Genomic DNA, 20340 nt, shown 5'->3' on the forward strand with positions numbered 1-20340 from the left:
CTCCAAATGGGGAACGCAATCAAAGGATGCTGGGCATCTGGATTGACCGCCGTATGCGCTTCCCGATTTACCCTGGTGGTCGGTGGGAAACTTCCGTGGGACCGGGCCGGCCACCTCCAAGGATTGAGTCCATGAGACTGACTGGGATTTATCATTTTTTATAAAAGATCTCCTTTAACATAAAACAATTCCATCGAATTGAGTATGACTATATGTGTGATAGCATTTACTATACCAGGAATATCAATGAACCCAATTCTTGCAATTGCTCAGGATACCCTCTTTTAGCTTCTAGGTCTATTTCTTAGTTCAAGTTTTCCACCGGCCATCAGGATAAATCGGGAAATGCACGCAGCGGTCAGCCCAGACGCCCAGCAGTCTTTGATTACGCTCTTTAGGAAAATTCCTGTAAATACACCGTAGCTGGGGATCGAATTGCAGGTGACTGAGTGACAACTTGAATGTCCTACCGCGGCACCATTGTCCCGGGACTATAGTACTAGTTTTAACAAAATTAAAAAAGATTGTTTTAATATATTAATATTTAATAATTTTAATTAAATTAGAGTGATTTTACTCAGTATTATAGCGTCCGATTCACGTGGGGCCGAGCCCACAAACCAGATGAACTGGGCACCGTCCAGTTTGGGCCCAATGCCCGGCTCGATTGGATTCAGTCAAACCGGAGCGTTTTCCGAACCAAACTTACCGAACCATTTTAGAAATGTCTCAGCGCCGCAAGCCAATCCCCAAGCCACCAAAATCCCGCTTCGGGTCTTCTTCCCTTCGTCTTTTCCTCAAGTAGGCGACGTCACCGCCCATCTCCTTCTCGGATCAAAACCCTAGGGTTCTCCTCTCCCTCGTCGATGAAATCTTAGATCGCCACGACCTCGATCCAGATCTCCTCTCCTCGCTTCCTCCTCCATTTCAGATACCGCCATGGGCGCCAAGGTCGCCGACAACGGCGCCAAATCGCCTCCTTCGGCCCCCTCTCCGCCTCCAATCAAGGCTTTCTTCCGTCTCAAGACCAAGCAGCAGGAGCTCCTGATCCGCGTGGCCTCCCTCGCCCTTATCTACGTTCTCGCCTTCGCCGTTCGCCTCTTCAGCGTCCTCCGCTACGAGTCCATGATCCATGAGTTCGATCCCTACTTCAACTACCGCACCACCCTCTTCCTCACCCGCAATGGCTTCTACGAGTTCTGGAACTGGTTCGATTCCGAGAGTTGGTACCCGCTCGGCCGGATCATCGGCGGCACGCTCTACCCGGGCCTCATGGTCACTGCCGCCCTCATCTACCGGGTCCTCCGCTTCCTCACCTTTGCCGTCCACATCCGCGAAGTCTGCGTCCTCACGGCGCCCTTCTTCGCCTCCAACACGACCATCGTAGCCTACTTCTTTGGGAAGGAGATCTGGGACTCCGGAGCCGGACTGGTCGCCGCCGCCCTCATTGCCATCTGCCCGGGATACATCTCTAGGTCCGTCGCTGGGTCCTATGACAATGAGGGCGTCGCTATCTTTGCGCTTCTGTTCACTTTCTACTTGTTTGTCAAGGCGGTTAACACCGGATCCCTCGCTTGGGCTCTTGCATCTGCATTTGGCTACTTCTATATGGTGTCGGCGTGGGGAGGATACGTGTTTATTATCAACTTGATCCCTCTGTATGTTCTGGTCTTGCTGGTGACGGGGAGGTATTCGATGAGGCTCTATGTGGCTTATAATTGTATGTATATCCTTGGAATGCTCCTCGCCATGCAGATCAGGTTTGTGGGATTTCAGCATGTCCAGTCTGGAGAGCACATGGCGGCCTTGGGAGTCTTCTTCTTGTTGCAGGTATGTCGACATTTTTTTCCCATTGTTTTGACTCCTTAAATGCGAACTAATTTAATGGTGGATTGTTTATAGAATGTGGTTGAAATTCCTAGTTCTCTTTGCATAGGAACGTCCAAAGTTCTTGGACTATGATATGCTTCAACGATCCACATAGTTATACGTAGCTTTCTAAAACCCCTATTCCCTTATGAAGGAGTTTGTTGATAGGGTTGAAATGCTACTCAGTAATTTCAGCTCAAAAAACTGGTTATAATGGAAAAGAATAAAAAAATGTAGTTGATCATTGCAACAGTAATGTATCTCATCCATTTTATAGTGGTTTTACAAACATTGTAATTGATCTTCATTTATTGCAATGAAACCTTATGTGATTTCAGCTTAGAGACTGATAACCTGGTCTAGCATCTAGCCTGATAGTTGCTAATGACTACTTTGGAAGATCCAGCTTCCTTTCTCTATTCAATACAAACACTGTAAATCCATAAAAATACATTGCATGAATTTGTTTCCTTTTGCTGTGTTCATTATTAATTTTCATGGTTGGCATTATGTTCTAACACTTCTGATACATATTAGAAAGCTCCTTAAGATGGTATTCCCATATTTTATGCATGGTTCGTGTTCGTTTTCTGAAAGCAACTGAAGTATTCTCTTAATTATCAAGGATAAGTGTGAGAAAACCCTCAAAGTTGTTTGTAAAGTCTAATAGTTCATGTTAAACGAATTGCGTTGTATAGGATATAAACACATGTTTGGTTTCACATTATGTTCCATGTGCAGAACTTGCAGGAAAGATACATTAGCTTGACCATGCTTCCTAGTAATTTGGGCAACAAACATTGATTTCTTATTCCCATGACTGTATTAGTCCCAGAAGGGAAGCTTTAATATCAGTTCCTTTTCTTCCTGGTTGAGTTGATGATTGTTATTGATAGTACATGGATGAGTAAGCCTAAAAAATGTGATACATGTGTTAAGCATGTCCCAACATATGAATTAAATCCTATTCTATATGATTGATGTAAAAGAGAGGTAATATGCTTACTCATGGGACACCAAATATATTTATTTAGCATCATTTCATCATTAAACCTTTTTTCTTTTTATGGCTTTTTTATTTAACGTTTAAGAACCTCTTGATACAATTGTGTTTTTTAATGTGGTTTGTGTCTTTCTTTTAAAATTTCAATGTTCTAGAAATGGCTCTTGTTTCTTTATGTTCTTAGATATTTATTCTCGACGACCAACACCATAGATTTGATAATTTAGCTGACCCTTCAAGTATCATTTTTTATCTGATATTTCTGTATACAGAGCTACTATGCTCTATGGTCCTAACTAATCAATGCTTAGTCTGATGTGATGTATATGTTATTTTTTTTTGTATATAATGCTATTCTATTTATGCCTGAGAATAAGTGCTTAGCTGATATACTTCAATGGACCTGATGTTCAGTTCTTTTTTGTAGGTATTTTACTTTTTAGATTGGGTGAAGTACATGTTAAATGATAAGCAGTTATTCCAGTCATTCTTGCGAATTACTTTGACCTTTGCTATAAGTGTTGGTGCCCTTGCTCTTGGAGTTGGCACTGCGAGTGGCTATATCTCTCCATGGACTGGCCGTTTTTATTCCTTGCTTGATCCAACATATGCAAAAGATCACATACCAATCATCGCCTCTGTTTCAGAGCATCAACCAACAGCATGGTCATCCTTCATGTTCGACTTCCACATTCTTCTTTTCCTTTTTCCAGCAGGCCTCTATTTCTGTTTTAAGCGCTTGTCAGATGCAACTATATTCATTGTCATGTATGGCCTTATAAGCATGTATTTTGCTGGAGTTATGGTGCGTTTGATCCTTGTAGCTGCACCTGCTGTCTGCCTTATTAGTGCTATAGCAATCTCGGCAACGATAAAAAATCTAACATCTTTGATACGCACAAAGGGCAAGACACCTCAGGCAGTTTCTGGAAAAGGGTCATCTAGCTTGAAAGCATCAGCTAAGGTAACGTTTTCCATGTGTATATCCTGCAATGCATCTTCCTTTTTGTTTACCTTTAAGGAATGGTTAAACTGCACCTTGGTCAGAGAGTTGTTAGTTGATGAAATTGTTGTTTAAACTTCAAAAGGCATTTATGTCTTTTTAGTCCCAGTCTCCATGAAGTAAACAATTTTCTTTCTTTCTCTGATGAGCTAGTTCATATTTCCATTCCTACATGATGCAGACACCAAGTATTAAGATTCCATGTTACTTGGACTTGCTTGCGAACATCCAATAAGAGAATGAATCTAGACATTTGATACAAATAAATGCTGGTGCTACTTAGGCGATAGCCATGAATCAGAAATAATATTGGAGCAAGGCTAATTGATTATTATCCATGCAACCAAGAACTTTGACCTACCTTTTCTTTAACCATTATATAAATTTTAAGAATTTCATGAGGCCATGAAATAAAATGAAACTGCAAAGGGATAATCTAAGGAACACAAAAATATATTATTTGAGTAAAAAAAAGTATCTTGTAGATATATGATGAAATCCGCAAGCAGGATAAAAGGAGTTACTTGGCCAAGAAAATATTTTTGCAGATTATTAGTTTCTTTTTAACACTCTATCTCTTTGCCTGGAACTAGAACTGATTTTAATTATCTGAGAATGTTTAACAATGACACACTTTATCATGTTTTAGAGTGTTGCAACGACCACACTTTTATCATGTTTGGTAGAGTGCTGCAACATTTTACTTGTTGCACCCATTTTTGTTTGTGACATGAAATAACTCATTGTTGTTTTAGTCTTGTTTGAGTTGTTGAGGGAAAAAAAAGGAGAAAGTAGGACCCCCCAAACCCACAAATTCTGTCTTGAGAGAAAAAAATAAAGATGTGAAAGGAAACATGCTCTTTGGTTTCTTTTCATTTTACATAAGTTACAAACTCTCCAAAATGCCATGAATTTGGTAGGAGAGTTTTGATGGCTCTTCTTCCTTGATTCCCCTTACTGGTATCCAAACAAAGGAATGTTTCTCTCCATTCCCCTGGCCTACTTTCGTTCTCATCTCTTTTCCTTTCCCTTCTTTTCACTTGCTAGTTAGTATTTAAACAAGACCAAGAAGTGAAGTCTTAGGAGTTCAACAACAACCAAGCCTTCTCCACTAGGTGGGGTCAGCTAGGTGAAGTCTTAGGAGCTTGCGATAATAAAATACTTGTGCACAAGTACACAACTTAATTTCTTGTTATTTGTAAAATTCACTTAATTGTTTGAACTGCATAGAAATTCTTGTTCTGTCATTCTGATTAGTCCTAGTTACTTCTTTCTAGGCCATTCCATAATTTTTTTGTTTCAGTTTGCAGTTAACAACTGAAATTAATTGCTGTAAATATTTTCTTTTTTTTGTGTGTGTGCACTGGCAGACATCAGTAGATCAGTCACTTCCATTCCAGCACAACGCCGCTATTGCTCTGCTTGTTGGTGCTTTTTATTTGCTTAGCAGATATGCTATTCATTGCACTTGGGTCACATCTGAAGCATACTCTTCTCCTTCTATTGTCTTGGCTGCTAGGGGTGCCCATGGTGGTAGGGTTATATTTGATGATTATAGGGAGGCCTATTATTGGCTTAGGCAAAATACTCCTCCTGATGCTAAAGTAATGTCTTGGTGGGACTACGGTTACCAGATAACTGCGATGGGAAATAGGACTGTTATTGTGGATAATAACACCTGGAATAATACACATATTGCAACTGTTGGACGGGCAATGTCATCATATGAGCATGAAGCGTATGAAATAATGCAGTCATTGGACGTAGATTATGTGCTTGTTGTATTTGGGGGTCTTACTGGGTATTCCTCTGATGACATTAACAAGTAAGCTTGCTTAGGCCTACAATCAGCTTAGCAATTAGCATAAAATATTTGGGTCATCTTTGATTTTGCCTCCCTCTTTTGTCATACATGGACCAGTGTATACAAGTAGCCTTGGTGTTGGTGTTTTGTGCTAACATACAAATTATTTATATGTTTGGTTCAATTCTACAGATTTCTTTGGATGGTTCGTATTGGTGGTGGGGTTTTTCCTGTAATAAAAGAACCAGATTATCTAGTGAATGGTGAATATCGTGTTGACAAGGGAGCAGCACCAAAAATGTTGAACTGTCTCATGTAAGTCTTTCCTCAAGATGATTGGATTACCATAACTTTAGTTGATTTCACTATCAGAAAAATATTATTCTTTCTAAGCACTCTTTGCAGGTCTTCAGCCAATTAATATGACAACGTTAATGTTAGTCCAGAAGCTAGTCTGGCTTTCAGATAATTTGAATGCATACTGCAATCAAGCTTTTTTTGGCAATTGAAACTGTTGCTTGGTCAAAATACAGCATTACCGCATATTTAGTGTCATTGTATGCCAATTAATGCCTTAGTTCTGGAGATACTGTTTATGCCTGACCTTAATCTAAACTGGAGAAATTTTGAGGGCAAGTCTTAGTTTGATCCAATTTTAGAACAACCATAACACATTGGAACTCCAATTGTTGGAAATATGTCTTGTTCAGAGTGACAATATTTTTGCTATGCTGACAGTGACTTTGCTGCATAGAGACTCAGATACAAGTTTGTTACTTTTATTGCCTTCTATTTCTCATACTACAAAAGTATCATCTTCCTGCACAATGGGTTAGATAGATTGAATGTGAATTTGTAACATTACATTGTGTAGTTTTCAGATACAAGTTTACCATTTTTATCATACAACGAATAAATGCTCCTCGTCTTGTGGTGTGGATAACATTGAGCAAATGTGAATCTGTCTCATTATAGGGTATTTCTTCCTTCCACCCTGGGTACACTTACTATTATAGAAAATCACAACACATTAGTAGATTTAGGCATTACATGCATGATTAAAGTGACTAGCCAGAAATATGTAAACTTGCAAAAATGGTTGTTAATGTTGCATGCAAAGTCAACAAGAAGGTATGTGTTAGATGGAACGGCGGGGAAGTAAAAGATTCCCACTCACAAGTATACATTTTGTCTAGAAATTTTTGACATGGTATTGCTCCATCAAGTTGGATTGGAATCATGAGTTTTAATATGATGTGGATATGCACTCCTTTTCTTTGGGAGCTGTGTGGCTATGCATACAGAATCAACAATTAGGTACTGTTAGATAGCATGCTGTAGAAGAAAAAAGGGTTTTGGCATGCGAAAATAAATTTGGTGTCGAAACTTGTCACATGACTATTTCATCAGGGAGCTGTATGGAATCACGAGTTTGTTGGAATATGGATATTCACTTCTTCCATTTTAAGTTTTTGCAGATGCCATGGACTCAATTCATACCACCTACCTAGCCTGTACACAAAGGAGCAACTTTTTCTATAATTTATCGTTTTTGAATGAATTCTAAGATTTATTTTCTCAGAAGATAGTCAAGTTCTATTTATTTTGCAACTTCATGTCAAAATAAAATATGTCGTGGTTTTGGTTTTATGTTTTATTATTAAAATTTATCTTTGTTAATGACCAGGTACAAGCTCTCCTATTACCGGTTTGGCGAGATGACTACTGAATATGGGAAGCCCACTGGGTAAGTTGTTATCATTGGTGCACATCCTCGACAATATTATCTTGTTTTTGATCCAAAGGCAAAACACCTTACGGAACACTTGTCAAAAATGTAGTAATTCCAAGAAATCCCTTTTTGTCCATTCTCTTTTCTTTCTCATTTCTCCCTTTCGTTTCCCACATCGCCTTTCCCCTTTTGTCTTTTCTTAACTTACACCATCCGTGGCTCACCTTTGATTTCTGGCTCTCCTTGTCTGTACTCATGTAGAATGACACTCTTAACGCTGATACTTCAAGTGTGTCGCTCATGTGAAAAAAATTTATATAGCTGTGTCAAACATTTGAATTTGCACCCGTGTCAAGTACTGGTCATCCTTGAGTTTAGAGAACATAGTCGCTCACTAGCACCACAGACTTTGCTTTCTGCCTTTGCATTAAAAGACGCCATCTAAATTTCCCACCCTTCTATGCCGTCGCTGCTGCAAATTCACAAAACAGCTCTTTGCCATGCACTCTCCTGTTTTATCCACCCTCCAACTGATGTCGCTGCACGTGCCGCTCTCTTCTTCCTGCTCCAACACGGAGGTTAACTTCTCACCATCTCCTTCTGCTTCCCTGCTTTCGGTTTCATCAGTTTGCTCAGAAGTGTCTTGCCCTTCCAAATTCTCATTGCCAAGCTAGTTGCTCTCTCCTCACCGCACAATCTTACCCTTATTTGCAAAATACCACGACTGTTAAATTTAAATCTGCATGGAACTTTACAATTTTACTTAATCCAGTGTCAATCAATCAACTGCTGCTTGAAATTTTTTGTATAAATATGGTTTTGCCCAAATATATTTCCTTGAACTCGACACTATGCTAACCTTGCATACATCTAACCGTGAATAATTTCTTATGTAAGGTATGACCGTGCCAGAGGAGTCGAAATCGGAAACAAGGACATCAAACTTGAATACCTAGAAGAGGCATTCACAACATCAAACTGGATTATTCGTATCTACAAAGTCAAGCCTCCCAAGAACCGATGGTGAGGTACCGTCTTTCTGAATACGAACCAGCTACTTGTCTGAAAAAGAGAGAAAGAAACATAGAATCAGACAAATTTTCAAGATATGCTGTCACTATGCTGACTGAAGGGTAAACTTAGTCATAGCAAACCAAAGTTTCGATCAACTGCGGGGTTATTCTAAGGGCGAGAGTATTTATCGTTAGTATTCTTAGATGGATAACTTGTTCGAGTTTCAAGATTTTCGTGTCCGAATTTTGTTTTGAGGATAACTTAAGTTTGTCATTAGACCATCTTTTCAGATGTTTGTGATTGCGAACCATCCCTCTGGAATCTTGCAATAAAATTGGAGCTGTTTGTGGATGCTCATGAAACAACTAAAGATGTTGAGCAACAGGCAAGTTCAAGTCTTTGTGCCAAGTTAAATCTCCGACTTCATCCAAGTCTGTCACCTTCATTGATCTTGTCTGTCTACACTTGCTGCTTGACTTTCGCATGCCCTTATTGATTTGTATGCACTCGTAGTTCCTCAGTCTTGCTTGACCTTCTCAACCTCATCTGTGTCGGTTATTCAACCTCACTCACCAGGTACTCTTCGGTCGCCTCATCAACCTTCTTGCACTCACCATTGCTTTGCGCATCGCACATGCCTTGTCTTCTATTGGCAACTTGAACATTTAATATGTTCCAAAAAATATTATATGATTTTAAATTATCAAATCTATGATTCCTCTTAGTTAAAGAGGCATATAACAACAATATATAACCTTCGAGATTAATCGGATCCTAAAGCCCGAACAATACATAAAGGCATCAAAACAATTCACATTAACAAATGAAGAATGAATTGCCATCAAAGCCGGACTATCACACTAAATTTATGTTCTATCTCCAATGTGACAGTGCCCCACTAAAGAGATTTATGTGTCAATCTAGAGCAGCTTTGCTCCTCCAGACAGAGATTTGTTTTGGCAAAGCAGAGAAGATTGGCCTTGCCACAGAATCAGGTTTCAGTGTCCATTTAGAATAAGTTAAAATTGAGTCGTTGTTTTCCGAGTCTTGCAAACTTGAGTTGCTAGAAGACTTCCTTACAGCCAGAAGACTGTTTGTTAGAGAAGTTTCTTCTGTTGGAGTTGTGTTTTGCTTCACTGGCTCAGGATCAATCAAACTCGCCAACAATGACCTTGGGGCTAAGCCTCTTCGAATCCTATTTACAAAGCCCTTATCGTCGTCCTCGATTGCTGCCTCAGGAGTGATCAAAGGATCATTATCAGTTTTCTGGCGACGTCTGACTGGCTTATCTATCATCGATTTCTCACCACCATCATCACTAGCATCCCCAGATTTATCAAGCAGCAAGGCCTGCTCAAGGTCATTATCTGAGAGGTGGCTTCTGAGTTGTGTATTAGAAGCTGGTGATGATTTCAAAAGCGATTCATTCTCAAGGTTCGGTGAGCCGCAGGCTAGGTAAACAGTCATTTCTGTACCTTCAGGTGTAGATCTGTTTTTATGCTTTGTAAGACCATAATATCTCTGTAAAGTACTCATGGCCGATGAGGTTATGAAACTTCCATCAGATTTCAACTTCGCAGATCGGAAAGAATCTAATACATCTCTGCAAGGTTGCCCAATTGCAACCGCCATATCAGTACAATAGATTTAGGCAAATGCTATCAAGAGCAAATAAAGCAAATTTTAAAGTAAAGAGTTCTACATGCCGAGCTATTGGAGAAACAGTAAAGAATAAGCATCTTCAGTCCATTAGATAAAAGTACCTAGTGGTCAATTATCTTTTACCAAATTCTCTTCGTTGTTTTAAATTTTCAAAAATCTAGTTGCGAATACAATTCATGCATCATCTTGACTACTTCGATATTCATGTTGATATTTGAATGCTCTCGTTACGAATGTACTGCAACATGGAAGTTACTCAATGCGAAAGAATTCTATCCTTGATGGCTAACTCTCTTCCACTCTTGAAAATGGCGATATAGAGATATAAAATCAAATAAACTGAAAAAAAAAAAGATGATCACAACAAACATGGTGAAAACTTTTAGCTCTGAAAGAGCACCAAGGCATATGAGATGAAACTAAAACAAATGAGCTAGCTGTAGCAGTTGCCATAACCTCTACTTGCAAGACTCATTTCTGAATAGGTAAAGGTTATCATGAATATATGTCTAGTGCCCTTGCGACATCAATGGAAAGCATGCGATTTCACTGTTTTCTTAATGGATATTCTAGTGCGGAACGATGACCAGATAATGGACTGTGTGCATTTATCAACCCCATGGAAACATGTTAATTCTTTCTTACCATCATTTCTAACTATCTAAACAGTAATTTGCTTCATTACTAATGCTCATTCAGTCAGTACCTGTCATCAACCAAAGCTTTAGATTGGATGGGAGAAGGCGGTGGATGCCTTCCGCGAAGAGGAATAAGCAATGATTTGTGCGCGAACATTTGAAGATCCGTCGATAGGCCATTAGTTCGCTTGATATCTGCAACCTTCTCACAAACCAAAGAGATCAATCTCAGTACTGGTCATAATTCATAAACATATCTAATGGTAGCTATAACCATGGAAAATTTGCTGATACAAACATCAAAACCTTGCACATACAGATAAAAGAACAGTTAAATGATGTACATAAAAGAAAATCCTTGAGCACGAACTACATAATGCTAAATCAATCTATCAATCACATGGCTACATGACTTGATAATGGCAATACTAACAAGAACAAGAAATATTGCATCAGTACTTTTTTTGGCAAAACAAATGAAAAGAGAAGATTTTTCTTTACTGTAGACAACTTCCAAGCAAATGCAAAAAGATCCCAATTACCTCCACACCGTACTTTATGGCGACGCCTGCAAGCGTGTCCAACTTGGATACATTGTGCTCGATGTACTTCGAGCCAGAAGAAGAACACGAGGAAGAAGGGGAAGAACAGATCGCCGACGCAGGAAGAGCAAAAGCATCATTCTTTCGCTCTCGCGAAAGAGATGCCATACCTATCGATTGCAGACGCCGCGAAGGGGAGGAAAGAAAGGAATTCGAATTTGTACCCGCACAGATGGGTAGATCTCGAGCTGCAGATCAAGATCTCGTCGAATCGCCCCGCAGATTACGCTCGAAGGCTCGCCGATTTCGATTGCAGAAAGAGGATTGAAGCGTGAAGGAAAAGGAGCCCTTTTGTGGAAGGCAAGTGCTTTAGCAAAGGGAGTTCGAGAGCGGCGCGGGGAGTGGATGACACGCGGCGCTGTCTGGGTGGGTTTCTAAGAAAGCTTCGTGCTGTCGGCAAGGGAAAAGGACGACACGTGGCGATATTTCAGTGGGCTTCTAAGGACATTCTTGCTTTGTGGTTTTCAGCGTTGAGTCATTCCAGTTACTTTCCGACATTTGGTGGCTGCATTACTAAATAGGGGAAGTTTCATTTAAGCCCCTTTAGTTTTCCTTTTCTTTATGAAAATGGGAAAGTTTCATTTAGACCCCTTTAGTATTTTAATTTTTAAAACAAAACTTCGAAAACAAACTATACATTTCTAGGTTGAGTCGGCTACCTCTATTGGGAACAAAAGTATATTTTGATGCTATTTTAAAAATTACAAGGGATTTTAAAAGGAGATAAACTTTTAAGGGGAAAATGAAAAGTTCTTTTCTTTTCGAATGTCTTATAAGATTTTAAGACTAACATTCCTATCCCGCTTATGTAGTCAACTCATATAGTGTACATATGTTTTTGTAAACATATCTCATTAAGAATGAAAAGTAAGGGAGCAAAGTAAATCATGATCCAAGTCACCACGACAATTATCTCCACGAGTATACTCGATGTTTTCATGATCCAAACCCATACAATGGTGTGTTTGGATTTTAGTCGATTCATTTTATGAAAAAGGAGGAAAATTCACAAAACAAAGGTGTGGGCTAAGCCCAAAATCAAGTTATTGGGCCAACTTAATGCCCATATATGTTATTGGGCCAACTCAAGGCCCATATAAGGAGCCCTTACCAAAAGTTGCTTGATCTAATGGTAAGCTACAATGTGTAAGAGATTGAATCTATATAATCGCCTTTAGGCTCAAATGTGATTGCTCACCGTTAGTTGCACATCGATCAATCTCACATAATGAATGGAATTTGAACTCACAAATGATCATTCTCATAAACAACAAAATCTAAACTCATATATAGGTCCTTATGTGTGTGGTATAGCTAGGTATCATCTTCAATTTACACTTTCTCTTCGTCTAATAATGTTTTACACTAATTCTATCCCTAGCTATCTCAACTCGCTCAAGATTCGTTAGCTTTCACTCTCCCAATAATCACCTAGATCTGGGCACCATCATCTCATTTTCTAACAATTCCTCGACTCTTCGTAAATCCCAATAATTTCATACTAATTGCAACTTAATTAAAATTCTAGTGATCATTTTCATTGTACTCCTACAGATAGATCACCACATCTCTCAAAGATGACATTATTGAGCCAAGAAAGCGATTTCATTTTGTAGTGTGCTCTACATGTCATGCTATATGCTTTCTTATCCCAAAATATTAAATAAATTTATATAATATGATTCACAAATGAGGTTCATTGCACTTTGCTTGCAACGAGTAGTTGTCGTTATAAAGTAGGAAGGAGACTTTGTCGGTGCCCGAATTAAATAGAATCTATTTGCATTTAACTATGTGTAAGTGTAGTAGGGTTGAAGGAAAAAGTGATGCATGTAGATGATAAAGTAATTTATGATGATGTGGATCTCACTCTACTTTGTCTTACCTAAGGGATTCTTAAGGGAGTTAGGGAAGGTCTAGGAGAGTTTTTTTAATGTCTTTTAAGGAGATTTTACTTGTGTTACCTAGGTGAAGAGGTTTCTATCATTGTGGCAACGGCGATACGAGAGTTTAGAGATGTTCGATAACAATTTGAGTGACATCTAACGACTTCATATTAATTCGAGTCAAATCATTAGCGGATTATCATCTTAATTAAGATCAACCTCCCCCATGAAACCCTTGTTCCCTTGACAACAAAAGTGCTAAAAGTCCTACAGTGAATGTAAAGTGGAGAATAATTAATGTAAATCAAAGTTAAAATCAAGTCCCACTAAGTTGGCATATCTTTCTCTTGAGATCTTTTGTATCTAGTGCACAATATCTAACTAAGATTTGACTTTATTAACCTTAATTAGATATGGTTAATGCTTGCATTAATCTCCTTGGATTCATGTAACTAAACTCCCATTGGCGTTCAAGAGATTGGATTCTTATCATTTTAGAGATATATAATTAAATTCGCATTAATTAGATTTGTTTGTTTAGTGGTGTTAAGGCCCTTGTATTTCTTTAATAATTAATTATTATTAATTAGCTTTTAAAAGATATAAATATTTATAAAAGAATTGGGTTATTAGTCTTAATTTGTTTTATTTATTTGTTTGTCAAAGGAAATGAATATAAAAAAATGATAAATCTCAGTCAGTCTCATGGACTCAATCCCTGGGGGTGGCCGGTCCGATCCCATGAAAATTTTCCACCGACCACCAGGGTAAATCGGGAAGCGCATACGGCGGCCAATCCAGATGTCCAGCATCCTTTGATTGCGTTCCTCATTTGAAGGAAAATTTCTGTAAATACGCCGTAGTTAGGGATCGAACCGCAGGTCCCTAGGTCACAACCCGGATGTCCTATCGTTGCACCATTGCCCCGGGGACAAGGAAATGAATATAAGATTAAAGATAATGAGGATGAGAAAGATTTTAATGAAGAATTTCATTTCTATGTAAAGATCATTTCCTTCACGAGTACGTTCGCCTACTCCGCCAAATACGGATACGCCTCCATGAGCTTTGGCAATGTTGTTGATCAATTCCATGATGAGTACTGTTTTACCTACTCCAGCTCCCCCAAATAGTCCTATTTTTCCTCCACGGCGATAAGGAGCTAAAAGATCCACTACTTTAATTCCTGTTTCAAAGATTGAGAATTTTGTATCCAACTCTATAAAGGCGGGTGCGGGTCTATGAATAGGAGATGTTGTGCTAGTATCTACAGGACCTAAATTATCAACAGGTTTCCCAAGAACGTTGAAAATTCGTCCGAGTGTAGCTCCGCCAACTGGAATGCTTAGAGGAGCTCCCGTATCAATTACTTCCATTCCTCTCGTCAATCCATCCGTAGCACTCATAGCTACAGCTCTAACTCGATTATTTCCTAATAATTGTTGTACTTCACAAGTCACATTAATTTGCTGACCGACAGTATCTCGACCCTTAACTACTAAAGCGATTAAATTTTGTAGTTTTTGGTGTGTGTTTTGGTTCTAAAAGTGGTTTGTAGTATAGTAGGAGTGTCAAAAGGATTGGACTATTTGCGACTTGATACAACTCAACATGGCACAATACATGCCTTATAGAGCCTACCAAAGGCTAGGGCATGTCGTGCCAATCTAACATGGCGCAAGACATGTCTAAGTCGTATTGCGTTGTACCTAATTCAATCTATCTTACATATTAAAATAATACAATTTAATAAGTAATATATATATATATATATATATATATATATATATATATATATATATATATATATATTGCTTTAATATTTTCTTAATTTCTTTTTATATTTGTATTATTTTAGGAAAGAAAAGACTAATTAAGTCTCACATCAAATTAGACCGTTATGGATCATGCCAAATATAATCTATGAATCAATCAATCTATTTTACCACCTCTGTACAAAGGGCCAATAGAAGTACGTGCTCGGGTCACTCGAGTCTCTACTTGGTTCCACAAAAGTACGAGTCACTCGAATCTACATCAAACAAACAAAGAACACGACTTTCATAGATCATTCCTAGCACAATCCATTTAAGCCTATACCGAATCAAACAAAGTAGCAAAGTTTAACGGATCCAATCGAACTCAAGTCAAACACAACCCAAATAACAAATCATGAGTGCCCTACTATAGCAAGTGTAGGTGAATATTATCCTTTGTGATTATTGGGATCCAGCTCTACTGTTTTATTCCTTTCCAATGGGTCCCACCCATCACACTGTCTAACACGAACAAAATGTCATGTCAAATAATTTCACTTGTTTTTTTCCTTTTTTTTTCTAAATTTTAAATTGCTGAAAAATTATATAATTTTTACGTGCATAATAATTTGTTCAGAAAATTTTAAAAACGTCTAAAGAAGATATTATTTTTCTCAATAAAAAATAAACCCTAAGAATCTTATCAAGTGGTAAACAGCTAAGCCTAACTCATGATCCCTTGTCATCCTTTACAAATAGTATTTTTTGATAATTAGATAAATAATATTTAAATAATCTAACTACTAAATCATTTTGATAAATTAGACCTAGCTAGCTATGATTCAAGTGTTTGTTTTTGTGAGGATTCTTTTAGATTATGTTTTACATTTTAGAAAAGTTCTATTTATATTTAATGAATTAATTATCCAAGAGGGGATCTCTCCATATCTATTTGGATTCCTCATCACTAATATATGCCTCAAATTCTATGTGACCGTCACAATTCCACCTCGTGACCTCATTTTATCACTTATTTATTTATTATTTTAGTAATTCAGATATCCAACTCATTCAATCAATTAATCCTAAAATTTATCGATCCAGTTTCATGAAAATTTTCTCAAATGTTCCTGTGCCACACATTAGATAAATATCTTTATTGAAAATTATTCTCAAATATTCATATTTGTGTCACTCATTCAGTGTCGTTTATGATTTATTATTATTATTTTTCTTTATTTTACAAATTCATTGAATCAGTAAAAACATTTAAAAGCTTCTTGATTCATACACCAAACTATGCGGCTGAAATTCCCCTGGTTTCTCTTTTTGTTTGGAGAATTGCATATCAATCCCCTTAATGTATGTATTTTAACAAAACCCCTTCAATACTTTAATCTTTTTCATTTACCTTTTTATAATTAGCACGGTTATATATAGAGAGACGGATTTAAGATATAATTGTCTTGAAATTCGGATTTAAGATATAATTGTCTTGAAATTCTAGTTAAGTCTAAAAAAACTTACATAAGTATATTAGATAACTTACAATTTAGCATCAAAGAGCAGGGGCGGATGTATTAAGGGGCTCGGGAGGCCTATGGCCCCCCAACCTAAATTAAACCTTTAATGTATTTAGATTAAACCCTTAGGGTTACTGGTTAATAGGTTTTAGGGTTAATAGGTTGTTGATCTATTGGATCCTAAACCAACCCGATAAGCCGATAAGGAAACCTAGAAATCGCGAGTCTGTCTTCGTTGGGTCCCGATCGCGCCTCCGTCTTCTTCGTGTCTTCGTCAGACGTGGTGGCAACAACTTCAGCTTGGATTGCCGGCGATCTGCAAGGTGGCTGAGGACGCCGGTGAGTGAAAGGTGGATTGGACAGTGCCGGTAACAGGGTCAATCGGCGGCGGCAGTGGCATGAAGGGCAGACCGGAAGAGTCGAAGAGAAGAAGTAAATCGGGTGAGTTTCAGCCGAATCGCTTGATCTCTAGGGTTTTTCGGGCTGTGATTTGAGTTCTTTTTTGATTTTCACTTTCCAGGGCTTGGGTGGTTTGATCATCGAATCAGAGAGATTGGTGGGTGTCGATCACAAGGAAGAAGAGAAACGCCGGTAAGGCCTCAGGTACTCTGTCCAGGTGCTTGTTCTTGTCCAGTTGCTGCCTTTGAGCCTTTCTCACATTTACCACCATATATTCATATATCTTTATGCAGGAATTTGTCTCTTTGGGCAATTCTTTTGTTCAAATGAGTATATCGTTTTCATTATATGGCCCCCCCAAATATGAAATCCTGGATCCGCCCCTGTCAAAGAGAATTGATAGGTTCCACACTCAAAGGCCAGTCAATGTTTAATTTGTAGATCCATCCCTTGCCACTTTTAGAATTCATTTTATATATATATAAAGGTTTGTTCATAAAAAAATTTTAAAAATCTATTTGGAAATATAAAATAAAAAGAAAGATAGATGAAAATGATTTTAAAAAAAAAGGATTACGTTTATACGTTTTCCACAATGAAATGGATTGAGGGTGCTGATAACTAATAAATGATGCCAAGGTTTTTAAATCTTTGAAGGACTTTTTGACAAGTTGAAAAACTACAAGGGGTAGTTTATAAAATCCCGAAGTAACTTGAGAGGTTGGGAATTGCCGCGTTTTGATTGGTTGAAAAATGAACGCAAATCTAGTTCCCCGCCGCAATTGTGCAGAATCTATCCACCACACAGCACGCAGTATTAGATACGCAATCTTTCAGTAAAATCTAACGACAGCATTAGATTTACTTGTACTTTATAGAAAAAACACCTCAATGAATTCTAAAATTTTAAATCCCACCTCTTAAACATTAAATAAATATTTTTCTTTGTTTGCTGAGAGACACATGGAGGCAGTGTAAAGTAGTTGAGTCCTTAATTATGTTCAAATTTATTTATTTATTATTAAGCTCAAGTTTTTTTAATTGAATTCATCTAAAAATACTTATAATTTAAGATTATTAAATTTTATATTACATAAAATCTTTGAAGTACTTTTGGGCAAGTTGAAAACTTATAAGGGGTATTCTATAAAATTCCTAGGTAACTTGAGAGATTGGGAATTGTCGCGTTTGATTGGTTGAAAAAGGAAAGCAAATCTAGTGCCCCGCCGCAATTGTGCAGCATCTATCTACCACACCGAACGCAATACTAGTGACGCGAGCATTAGATTTACTCACTCGCATTTACTTTATACAAAAAACACCTCGATGAATTCTAAAATTTCAAATCCCACCTCTTAAATGAGTTGAGTCCTTGATTATGTTCAAATTTATTTATTTATTTTTATTAAATTTGTTTAATTTTATTTATTAAAAATTTATTAAGCTCAAGTTTTTTTATTGAAATCAACTAAAGATACTTATAATTTAAGATTATGAAAATTTACAATTTTTTATTTATGTAAAAAATAAACTTATGATTAAAAGTTAGAGACTCTAATAAAGCTAGAGAAATCCTGATTGGATAGAGAACAGAATTGGATCGATTTAGTATGGGTTGACCTCGTCATATCCAAGGGTTTGGTTAACAATAAGTCAAACTAAATCGAACAAAATTTTTGATGCTATTCGAATAGAATAGAATACCAAATACGAAGGGCCCATAGCTAGGAACCATCATTAGCAATGGGATTGGATTTGGTGGTCCAAAGAAACACAAGTGACCGAGAGAAGCGCGAAGAAGAAGAGGAGGAGAAGAACCATTGAAGGGAGTGAAGCATTCCACCTTGCTAAACAAGTCGACAAGCTCTTGATATTCCTTGGCTTTCTCCTCCTCTACATTCCTTTTTGCTTGAGTTTTACGCTGTGGAAAAGGCAAAGGCACCCTAGACACCTCCTCTTGAGCTGAATTTTGTTGTGTTGAACTAGGGGCTGCATCTTTGGTTGGTTTAGCTGCTGTCCCATCCTCAAAAATTCTGTTTTCTTCATGTTCTTCCACCAAATTTGAATGATCAATTGAGGAGGAGCTTGGTTGTGAACTTTGACCACCAATAGATGCTGAAAAGTCGATTTCGGGGCTGTTTTGAGCTGAAATTGAAGGTGCTGGAATTTTCTGATTAATTTCAGAATTTGTGATGTTTGGATTTGCAATTGATTTCCCACTCCTCAAAGTTATGGCACTAACATTCCCCTTAGGGTTGGGAGTTGTCTGTGATGGTAGTTGGCTTGAACCTTGAGCTTGTAATTGATTCATCCCACTCGCCAATTGTCCCATTTGTCTTTCAAGATTTTGCAAACTCTGTTGTTGCATCGAAATTTGTTGCATCAACTCCTCCATCCTTTGTTGTTGCATATTGGCAGAATTAGAATTTCCATAGCTCGTATATGGCTTTTGTTGAGCTTGAAACATAGGAGGGGGCTGCTGAAATTGTTGATTCTGGCTTGGGAATGGCTGAAAAGCTTGCTGAAAATTCTGTGTAGGGGGCTGAATTGGTTGATTTAAATGCTGAAATTGAGTTGTGGCTGCTGGAATTGAGGTGTAGGCTGCTGAAAATTTTGGAATTGATTGGGGAATTGCTGGAATTGATGAGGGGGCTGTTGGAAACCTTGTTGAAGCTGTCCACTTTGATATTGCTGCTGTTGGGGCTGAAATGATGGCTGAAATTGTTGATTTTGGGGCTGATTTTGTTGTTGGGATGGTTGGGAAGGTGGTTGTTGATAAAAAGAGTTCCCATACTTCAAATTTGGATGATTCCTCCACCCTGGGTTGTAGGACGATGAATAGGGGTCGTTCCGTTGTTGAAACTGTGTTCTAGCCAAAGCCGCAACTGATTCATCCTGTTGGAGATTTGGGCAAAAATCTGAATTGTGATCTTGACTTGAACAAATGCTACAAACTCCCATAGGTTGAAATGAAGCTTGAGTTGGTGTAGCATGTATTAGATAGGTTTGGAGTTAATACAAATTTCAATTTGTCGACATGGTATCAAAGCCAAAACTTAGCGATTGGTATTGACAATTTTTCGACATACTTTTTTCCTTTTTTTCTCTTACCTACAATCACATCATTGTTATCTTTTAAAAAAAGTCCTAAAATATTTTTTTTTCTATTTCCTATTTTCTTTTACTTCCCTATTTTTTTTCTAAACATGCCACTCCTTTCCTATTTCTCTTTTTTTTCATAAAACTCCCTCTTCTATTACTAATCTCCATCAAATTCTCTTTCGTTTGTTTCTATTTCTCTATTGCATCCTTTGTCTCTTCCTCCTTTACGGGAGCTATAATTTCCTTTTACTTTTTCACCTGTTTTTCTCCCTGTAAACCATGACCACTATTACAAGAAGAAATTGCCCCTTCCTTCAGATTTAAATAATTAACTCACACCAACATC

At 37.9% G+C, this 20340-nt stretch overlaps 2 protein-coding genes across 2 annotated transcripts; one reads left to right on the forward strand and one right to left on the reverse strand.

The window, feature by feature from the left end:
* Nucleotides 1-808: 808 nt before the first annotated feature.
* Nucleotides 809-8776, forward strand: LOC141819975 (dolichyl-diphosphooligosaccharide--protein glycosyltransferase subunit STT3B). Its single transcript, XM_074707243.1, has 6 exons — nt 809-1830; nt 3300-3836; nt 5246-5700; nt 5872-5994; nt 7367-7426; nt 8309-8776. Exons 1-6 carry the CDS (start codon nt 940-942, stop codon nt 8436-8438), a joined length of 2196 nt encoding a protein of 731 aa, XP_074563344.1. The 5' UTR covers nt 809-939; the 3' UTR covers nt 8439-8776.
* Nucleotides 8777-9235: 459 nt separating this feature from the next.
* LOC141820014 (uncharacterized) lies at nt 9236-11627 on the reverse strand. The gene is made up of 3 exons (XM_074707293.1): nt 11268-11627; nt 10794-10927; nt 9236-10028 (listed from the first exon to the last, which is right to left on the reverse strand). The coding sequence occupies exons 1-3, from the start codon at nt 11433-11435 to the stop codon at nt 9341-9343; spliced, it is 990 nt and encodes a 329-aa protein (XP_074563394.1). The 5' UTR covers nt 11436-11627; the 3' UTR covers nt 9236-9340.
* Nucleotides 11628-20340: the final 8713 nt, after the last annotated feature.

This window comes from Curcuma longa, unplaced genomic scaffold, assembly GCF_044706935.1.
Source record: "Curcuma longa cultivar G26 ecotype Majalengka, Jawa Barat unplaced genomic scaffold, ITB_CL_G26_1.1 utg2646_np1212_2152390_RagTag, whole genome shotgun sequence".
Taxonomy (NCBI): domain Eukaryota; kingdom Viridiplantae; phylum Streptophyta; class Magnoliopsida; order Zingiberales; family Zingiberaceae; genus Curcuma; species Curcuma longa.